Here is a 9978-nt window from a genome sequence, read left to right as displayed (position 1 = left end):
GTTATTATAGCTGGATCTGGAAATCAATATAAACTAGGACTTAGATTGGACCACTTGCCTGTATTAGACTATTTTACGATTTAAAATTGTAGAGATCATATTCGACCAGGTGTTACAGCAGAATGTGTTCCCTCTTTCTGAGAAAGCTTTACTGCAGACGTCTGAAGTTGTTAATGCATCACCACCTCATATTAATGAATTAGTAAAAGCTCACTCTCTTTTAAGTTGAGCTTTTGGACATTATGTGTTTCAATTTTCTGCAGTTGTTGAAAGAGGTTGATATTTCTTGGACTGTTATTATACTCAGCCTTGTAGCCTAAGTACTATAGTTTAAAAAAACAAACTTTCAATTGACTTTTGGAGCTATAGGCTAAGATATACTGCAATGCATGCAAATCCAATATTGGAATCTATACGACTGATTATGCATACTTTGTTTGGTCTTGATTATCTCAGAGCTTCCACAGTCAACTCACTCGTGAACAGGCTATTGCTTTAAGGCGCCAGTTTTATTGCAAAAAAGGGACTTTCACTAGACACTCCCCTAAAACCTTGGACGTGGATGTCTGCGTCTCTGATTGGTTGTGAAGCCCCAACCGACAACACCTGCTTAACTCCTTCATCCAAATTGACACTCGGGGCTCTGAGAAATATAGGCAGCATCCCTTCCAGCTCATGCACTCAGACCCACAGCTGCCCCATAAGACACCAAGCCGCAGCTGCGCTGATCGCTGATCCTAGGTGAACCCTCACACACACACACACACACACACACACACACACACACACACACAGGCACACACACACACAGGCACACACACACACACACAGGCGCACACACACAGCCGCACACACTCGCACAGCCAGATCTTCGCTGGGAGTCGAGGCGCGATGTTGGTCAAGCTGGCTGTGGCGCTGCTGGTTTTGTCTGTGCTCGAACAAGTAGTGGGATCGGATAATATTGATCTCCACGACAGCCTCCCGGAGAAGCCTGCGACACAAAAAGGACGCCTCTCTCTCCAGAACACAGGTGAGAAATGAGTGTCAGTTTTGAATGTTTGAGATGACTGGTTTGTGCATCTACGTGGGGTTTATCCGTACACGTGTTTTTGGAGGCTGCAGAATGAAGCACGCTGGAGGGGGGACTCGACCGGCCGAGCGGATCAATTCTGCTCTTTTATCACTTAAATCCTGCCGCTACGGTGCACACCAGTTACCCTTTTCGATTACACAGGAAGATGATACCTTGTAAATACTCAGAGATAGAAATCCAATATGTTAGTAAACTATTTATAGAACGGCACAAGGTAATAGGTAATGTATACGGCAGCACTAGGTGTGAGTTATAGGTGATACTTTTCAGTGGGTTTTCTGAAAGAAATGTGGCTTTCGAATATGTTGTCTCGAACTTAAGTGTTGGATGATGTGTTCAGGGAGGTTAGTAGGCCTGGATCAGTAATGACTGTTGTAGGCTGCTGGTGTCGTGGCTGGTCATAAAGGCAAACGGGACTTTATTTTAATAAGCTTACTTTTTGGGGGAAATAGTGCAACAAAAAGAGGAGCTGGATTAGTCGACATCAACACCATGATGGACTGCTGCAATCCCCTTGAAAACATAGTTTATTTATCCGTTCCCTCATGGACCCAGCATGACTTGTCACCCAACATGTGAACCTGTGTGTCACGACATTACAGCATTATTGTGATCTTGCCCCCCCCACGCTGAAATATGGGGACAAACTCCAACGCAGGTTTCATAGCAGAGACCCTGGTAACACCACTGTGAAACTCAATGCACGCTGCGGCCGAGCTCGTACGATCCAAGCACATTCCCGTGATGCCAAAACAAGCACTGCTGACAGCGGCTCACTTTTCCTGCGCACTAAAGTTCAACTCTGTGCCTACAAACCCCGCAGCAGCTCGGCCCCTCCCCCCCCCCCTTCCACTTGCCCCCCAACAGAGGCTCTTTGTTGACAAACGTGATTTCTAATAAGTCACATTTAATCCTTTGTTTGCTGCATTAAACACACTGTTTTTATGTAAAGGGTGCGCACTTCAGACTGAAGGAAAATGCTCATATTCGCCAATTATTAGCTCCAAGACGGATCACTGGTGTGATTACATTTTTTTTGCCAATGTCAACAGTTGGGTTTTTAATAGTCAAACTGAAACAACAAACTGCCATATTAACTTAAATGGTGAAAAAATACCTCTATACCTTGCCACATACGGTGAGCAGCATTTTCTGTGACAGGTTCCCAGCCTGCAGTCAGATGTCTCATTATGCATGCTGTCACACAGAGATTTGGGGTTACAAGAGAGACATTCATGTTCCCCTTGGTCATTCCTGTTGTCATCATCAGTTTGATTCCTGTCTTTCATGACTGCAACTTAAAGAAAATGGCATTTGACAACTTGCACATATGCAGGGGCTGATGTGAAGTATTCTCACATGAACTTAAATGTTGGGCAAGTTTTTTTTAAATGTACATTTCTGCTAGTGTTCTCATAGTTATACACCTTTTTTAATTTGTGATTTTCGTATGTAATTTCAAATTCCAAAAATGAGAGACTTGTTGATGCACATTCATAGACAGAATATACAAAGGACTGCATTTGAGTTTTTCCTGCACAAGTAGTGAAGGCTGCATCTGCAATGCAGCATCCCTTCTCAGTGCTAAGCAGTGCAGACGGATTGTGCTGCAGAATGACACAGTAATATCTGTCACCAAGTGTTCCTCTGCAGGAACCCCCTCAGCTTTGGGAAATTGGACTTCTTTCCCCCTCCTCTCCTCCTCCCTCCCTCCTTCCCTGCATCCCTTTTTTTTCTTCTTCTCACTCTCTAGGTTATGAACACAAGTACGATCGCTGTGTCTGTGGAAATAGTTATATACGCCACATCAGCTTTTGTGATTCATTGCAGCTATCATTGCCAACACGCCCGAAAACAATCTGCCACTGTCTCTTGCTGTGAATGGATGATAAGGTCCCCTCCCTTAACCTGTTTCTCTCTTTCTCCAGCTGAGATCCAGCACTGCCTGGTGAGTGCAGGGGATGTCGGCTGTGGTGTGTTTGAGTGCTTTGAGAATAACTCCTGCGAGATACGAGGGCTACAGGAAATCTGCATGACGTTCCTTCACAACGCTGGCAAATTTGACTCTCAGGTATTAAAACTAGTCTGTGTATGTTTTTGCAAAAAATGATATAGCCAGAGGCAAAATTCCATTTTCACTGGTTCACTGATCCATATTTGTCAGCCTTTCCTTCTACAATCCCCTTTTTTCTAGTAGTGCAATTGTTCATACACCCTTCTAATAATCTATTTTCCTCTCGTGGGAAGTTCACTTCCCTCTCAAAGGATTGATGCATGTACAGTTAGAAGCAGGGGTCATAAGCCAGTTGGCCAGAAGCCCAGTCAGCCCCCTTTTCATGCATAGCGAAGGCTGAAGCCCCTGCCAAGTTAGTGCCTGACTGACCGGGGTCCTACTATGTGTAGAGGGTTACATACAAGGAACTTACATCTTTTGCAGACAAATGCAGAATATTCCAGCAAAAGAGGAACATGATTTACTGCCATTTATGAAGAATTTCATCACCCTTTTCTGTATTCCAGTTACAAAGCCAGACATCAGATTTGTTCTCACACAGCCACATTTACACATCGCCAACATCTCCAAAGCCCCAAAACTATTATGCAACAATAATCATGTTTTCCTTTTCCTGATGTGTGCACATTGAAAGTCTAAAAAAAACGTCTACAACTGTCACTGTCTCGCTCGCAGGGGAAGTCTTTCATCAAGGACGCTCTGAAGTGTATGGCACACGGGCTCCGACACAAGTTCAGCTGCATCAGTAGAAAGTGTGTGTCCATTAAAGAGATGGTGTTCCAGCTCCAGAGAGAGTGTTACATCAAACACAACCTGTGCTCTGCTGCTAAGGAGAATGTGGCTGTGATGGTGGAGATGATCCATTTCCAGGATCTCTTCCCTAAAGGGTGAGTGGTTGAATGTCTTTTTTCTATCTTTTTCAAGACATAGAGGTGTTGTGATTCCAGATATTTACTTATATGCTGTGTCTCTCTGTTCAGTCCATATGTGGAGCTGGTGAACATCCTGCTGAGCTGTGGCGAGGAGGTGAAGGAGGCGCTCACTCGAAGCGTCCGGCTGCAGTGCGAGCAGAACTGGGGGGCTCTGTGTGACAGCCTGAGCCTCTGCTCCTCCCTCGCCCCCTCACCCGCCGGCTCCCCCGTTGTTGAACACCACCGCCGCCCGTTACCCTCCCACCCAGAGCCGGAGCATCCTCGCCTACCACGGCAAGGTGAAAAGGAGAAACCGGCTAAGGCGGGTTTCAATGCTCACCCGCGCAATCGCAGTCAGGGACCCCGCCGCCAGAGTCCGGAGGCCGGGATCGTGGCCGAACAGGAAGACCCCGAGGCCACAGACATCCGGAGGTGAAAGCGCGGGAGGCTGTCCCTACTTTTCAACGTTTGAAAAACCACATTTGCAGACTTATGCACACCTCCACAGATCAACACACAAACACACACACACACACTCACACACGCTCACACAAGTTCCCAGACATGAGTGAGCAGAAGGAAACAAGACCCAACCTTTCCTGTCTTTATTCCGCCCTCTCCAGTCATTCCAGCAGTCCCACATAGTAACCTTGCAGGGTAAATGAGGTGTAGCTCGTGCTGTTATGCCAGACTGTAGGCCACACTTAAAAAAAGAAAAAAAGAAATAACAATCGTTATTATCATGATTATTTCCACTGTTAGGACTATTTTGGCCTCTAATATAGCATTTCTCAAATCATACCTACTGTAAGATTTGATTATATTTGTATTATTTATTTTATTCTTTATGCAATGTTGAAATATCAAAATGTACATAGAAATATTCTTATCTATATTTATATCAACATGTATAAATATAGCTACAATATGCAATACTGGTATGCTATAGGTGATGGCATATGGTGTGCTGTATGCTCTCTCCACAGTATTGCACTCATCACACATTGGTCTGTAGATATGTAACATACACCGTTTGTTGTTTCAGAGTGGGGGACTGTGTGATGATTATAGATACTTGATGATTAAATACAAATTGTACAGGTTTCAAGTCCAGTTCTGGCACATATGAAATGTAGTGCATGATGGCCACAAAGCCAGCAGACGTGTGCATTCTTCAAGTGAAACTTCATTTTTAGAGAGGATGCAAATGTAATACTATGAATATGGACGGTTATTTCACATGTGTGTTGATAAGTCTCTCACAAAGCTAGACATGAGAGAGCGAAGACTGATCTCTGAGGTCATCTGTCTGAGTGGTTGAATGGCAGACTGATAGCAGGCATAGTTTTGAGGACTCTTTTATGTTTCATAAGTGTTCATGCAACTCGAGACATGCGTCTTATCTTGGATGCAGAAAGTATCACATCACTCAAGCTCATTGTCAATAGAGAAATCCTCACTGACATTACACATTAATGTCATGTTTATAGCTTCAGGAGACGTTTTTTTTTCCTCATTCACAGATAATAACTGAACTGTCAGATGCTATTTCTTCTCTCTTCGGTTGGTTTTGGATGTAAGATTAAAGCTTGCTGTGAACTCCAGCAAAGAGTGGATGTTCAATCAAGTTCATTGTAAAAAATCTCACTCATCAAGGTGCCTAAACTTGTTATTGTCCACAGTGACCGCTTCTCTGTGATTTACTGTGTCAGGGGGAGATTTATTGTTGAGCTATTTCACGATTACACTGAGCCACAAAAGTCTTACATTTTTTTGCACTTTGGATGATTTGTTTTGAGTCGCTGCAGGTTAGGAATCCAGAGCAGGTTAACCAGAGCTTTCACCCTGTAAAGGATATTAAGAAGCCCTGGGTTAACTTATCAACCACAGCTCCAACTCCTGTATCCCCACATGCTCCCTAGGACCAGAGTGAGTCCCTTAAGACGAGCAATGCAACACTCTAGCGGTGTTCCCAGAAGGCGGGAAGGAGGCTTGACAGAAACCCTCCAGATCTCTTGGCCCCTCTAAATTAGTCCGTATTCCACCCTCTTCTCTGGTCCCTTACCTAGTTAAGGAGAGACATGAAGGACTGTTATTCTACCCATAAGAGCTGCAGGCAACGCAGCAAGGACCCAGGAACTGGGTTAAGTCCACACACGGGCTCTGGCGCTGTTATTCTAAATGTTATATTTACCGAGGCCACCAGAGAATTCCTCTGGGCTCCTGCCAAAAGCCAGCAACCCGGAGAGGCAGAGCAGCAAGAAGGAGAGAGACATGCACAACTTTTTTTTTTCTATTAAATGTGATTATTCACTCCTGTCTTTACTTCTCCCTGTACTCTTCTTCAGGTCACACACACACAGGCTTTTGACCATTTCTGGCCAGTCACATGCTTAAGCAGTGGAAGTGCAGATTGTGAGCACACTACACTACATGGTAGCATGACCGGTGCAAAAAAAAATCAAACAAGCTCAGATTTTGTGGCTCAGTTAAGCTTTTTTTTTCTTCTTTCTTTTCTTTCCCCCCCTGATGTACTTACAGCAAGTTTTAACCCCTTGCAATCATTAACAAACTATTATAAGCTGCGAGGGTTTGAATCATCAGTGAGGCTTTCACACTTTTCTTTTTTGTATTCTGTTGTGGAAGTTGGGATTCCTGTGACATCCCGACACAAGACATAAGCTAATCCTATTGAGAATGTACTGTATGTGTGTAAAAGTGACAATCTGTTCAGCTCTGTCATTGAGTTTGGCTTTTTGTAATAATGTAGTGGCTTTAATGGCTGTTTTTAATGTGTTGGGAGGAAAAATAAAACTAACCATGTTTCCTGTATAATTAGTGCTCCAACACCACCATCATGTGTTTTTCTCTGTAAAGCACAAGGACTATTTTCACCGTTTAAAATACCAATCATGGTCTAGAAATGTATAACTCACCTGTAAGACATTTGGCATAGGATCCTATAAGTATCTTTGGACTCAACCATTGAGTCGGATGTATCTTGTTATCATTAAAATATGTTTTGTCTGTATTTTGTACATTTTGTGTCTGTCAGTCTAGTTTACATTTATGTCAAAGTAGCACAAAAAAAAGCAAAACTATCACTGAGTAGAGATCTGAGTAGGTCAGCAGAGAAGGCCTTGCCGTCTCAAGTATACACACAAGTTAAAAGACACCCCATTCTTGTTTGACTCTTCTCTGACAGTGAAATACTGACTGTGTTTAAAGTTTTAAGGACTGGAAATATCCTCCCCATGTAGAGACCTAAACATTTACATCAGCAGCTCTGGATTGTATGCAATGCTCAAAGTGTGTTCAGGGTGTCCGTTTTTGCGAGTTGCCCCAACAGTGTACGTTGGCTTACCAAACATTTAGACAGTTCTTTGATTTGAGAGGAAGACTAACAATGTGCTGTTCTGGGGCATTAAGCCACTGAAGTGTTGTTAAAGTGTGGTGTGTAGACACTGTCCATTAATGGCAATCAGACTCACACACATACCGCCATGTTGGGTTGTGTCTCAATTCTCCACTATGACTGGGGAGGACATATCAGTTTTCACCTTTCAGTTTCTGGAATATCAGCACCTCTGTAGTTTGTTTGCCTTCAAATTCTCCCAAAGCTTTTCCAGGTCCTCTCAGAGAGTGTAGTTATGCAAAATGACCACTAGGGAGTGACATCTCCATTTCTATTGACAAAGGCAGACGGTTGTAGCAGGTGCAAGTATTGGAACTGTAATGAGGGGAGTTACTTGATTGCAGTAACATTTATCTAAAGCTAAAGTAAATAAACAGGTCAAGTATTTACCCTTACAGTGACGTCATAGAGGTTTTATCAGTTTTGGCTTGAGAACAGAAACAGAAACATCAGATTTTGAGGTTTTAAAGATGGAGGTTTGAAACGAACGAAAAGGAAAACACTATCAAGTTGCGTTCTTTTAAGAGCTAGATATTGCTTGATATCTCATCCTCTGAGCTTTATATTTGGATCATACCTTTGAAGAAGCACAAGTGAAATACAAAATTTCTCAAATACCACTTTGACTGGACTCTTTTTATATACTTAAAATAAAAAATGTCTCTCTCAAATTAAAGTTTTACTTGTGAATACAGAAATGGAATCATTATCACACACAACTTTTAATTAGTGCAATAAATCAAAGACTGCAACATTCTTATGAATCAATAAATCCAAACTTTATTACAGAATCAGAGTCCAGATAAGACAATACCAAAGAGAGATAAAAAAGGGCACTGTGAGCTTCAGCTGACACTAAACATTAGGCTGACATGGTTGGCTGCACACACTGTTGGTGTGACGTTATAGTTATGTGCTGTGTGATACATTCATGGGACTTCACTGTGTGTGTGGGGGGGGGGGGGGGAATGATGCTGTGTCACAATCCCTTTAGTGCACCAATACAAAAAATGGATGACCTCCAGGCCAAACAATGAGTAGCCGACTGGACCAGAAAGCTCGCAGCTTTTTCACGGTTGCTATAACAACAGAAGCCTATCAATATGAAGACAGACGAGATCAGAGCTGAGAGGAGGCTGTGCAGCAGAGAAACCTGAGACAGTCAGCCTGGGGTGCTTTGTGAACATGTATCCTATGCTCCAGTGAGAACTAATGAATTAATGACCGGGTGCCTACGTTCCACAGATGAATCATTCAGGAACCATTCAAGGTTAGTGGGTTCAACCCACCTTTGTCTCCTTGTTGGCCTCAGAAAGATGAGTGTGCATGCACATGAAGCAGGGACAACAGAGATGAAATAAATGTGCACTAAATAATCATATCAAACCGTTTCAGCTGCTTTATATAAATGGAACCAGAAGCGATAGCCTCAGTTTCACTGGGGAGCTCAGAGTGTGTTGCTCTCAGAGAAGAAAAACGCTGACACAACTCAGTGTGCTCGAGTTACTGGCAGCGTCAGAAGCCCTATAGCAGGCAGCAGTGTGCATAAGATGGTGGATCCCAACACACATCCAGTACAAACCCTGAACGCCATGGCCACCATTAGTTTACCAAGTCTACTGATAGTGGCCTTAGACAATTAAGGGGGGGGGGGGGGGACTGGAACACTATGTTAACAGTAATTAATACTCAAGATTTTGGGGGGAAGTAACAGAAGTTGAGTCTGGGAATCTTGGGGTGGGGGTGTTATAGCAAGTTGTAAAAACATTGTGTGTTACTTAAGATTTAAAAAAGAGAAACAAACATTAAAAAGAGAGGAGTGTCTTTTCTAGCTTGAACATAAGTAACTGTTCTCCCTCTTGTGTAATGTATACTGCAGCAGCAATACTTCAGCTGCAAAGGATACTGTTCCCTCTGTTGGAGAATGATCATTTAGGTCTTAACGACCGCGCTTCAATGAAGAACAAGAGTCTATCTATCTGTCTATCTGTCTGTCTGTCTGTCTGTCTGTGTGTCTGTCTGTCTGTCTGTCTGTCTGTCTATCCATCCATCCATCCATCCATCTATCTATCTATCTATCTATCTATCTATCTATCTATCTCTATATCTATCTATGATCTGTGACTCACGACCCTATAGGCTTATGTGGAGGAAAAAAATATTTGCTTAGACAAATGAACTGATTTGCGTTTTGAATAGGCTAAAGGCAAATACCATAACTAGGCCTATAGACAAGTTTAACCATTAAACACACATAGTCTCATAACCGTTGTATATATTTATTTCTTCGTGTAAAGGTTTAAAGGTGTAAATTAAAATTTGCTTGGCTGTCATGTTTCTTGGGTGAACACCTCCCATTGATTTCAAGGACTCCTTATATGGGGGGCAGAACGTATTAAGTGCATGTGCCATTCATTGAGAAGGAGTGTTGTGGGCGTGGCCTCACCGCGTACCAGCCAATCACATTCTAGATTACATGTAATGAGGGCGGGGCGTCAGAGGGGATTCCTGACACACAGTAGGCTGGCTGCTGATGGTAGGGGCG

The 9978-nt window shown here is 43.1% G+C and overlaps 1 protein-coding gene across 1 annotated transcript; it reads left to right on the top strand.

Moving 5' to 3' along the window:
• The first annotated feature begins 630 nt into the window (after nucleotides 1–630).
• Nucleotides 631–7049, top strand: stc2a (stanniocalcin 2a). The gene is made up of 4 exons (XM_020647748.3): nucleotides 631–1030; nucleotides 3022–3164; nucleotides 3783–3994; nucleotides 4088–7049. Exons 1-4 carry the CDS (start codon nucleotides 892–894, stop codon nucleotides 4452–4454), a joined length of 861 nt encoding a protein of 286 aa, XP_020503404.1. The 5' UTR covers nucleotides 631–891; the 3' UTR covers nucleotides 4455–7049.
• The last annotated feature ends 2929 nt before the right edge of the window (nucleotides 7050–9978 follow it).

This window comes from Labrus bergylta, chromosome 9, assembly GCF_963930695.1.
Source record: "Labrus bergylta chromosome 9, fLabBer1.1, whole genome shotgun sequence".
Lineage (NCBI taxonomy): Eukaryota > Metazoa > Chordata > Actinopteri > Labriformes > Labridae > Labrus > Labrus bergylta.
The sequence above is the reverse complement of the archived record's forward strand: the minus strand, read 5'-3'. Positions and strand labels throughout refer to the sequence as shown.

Coding starts and splice junctions, on each gene's coding strand:
- stc2a (XM_020647748.3), top strand. CDS start 892: ATGTTGGTCAAGCTGGCTGTGGCGCTGCTGGTTTTGTCTGTGCTCGAA. Junction 1,031..3,021: donor CCTCTCTCTCCAGAACACAG/GTGAGAAATGAG, acceptor CTCTTTCTCCAG/CTGAGATCCAGCACTGCCTG. Junction 3,165..3,782: donor CTGGCAAATTTGACTCTCAG/GTATTAAAACTA, acceptor TCTCGCTCGCAG/GGGAAGTCTTTCATCAAGGA.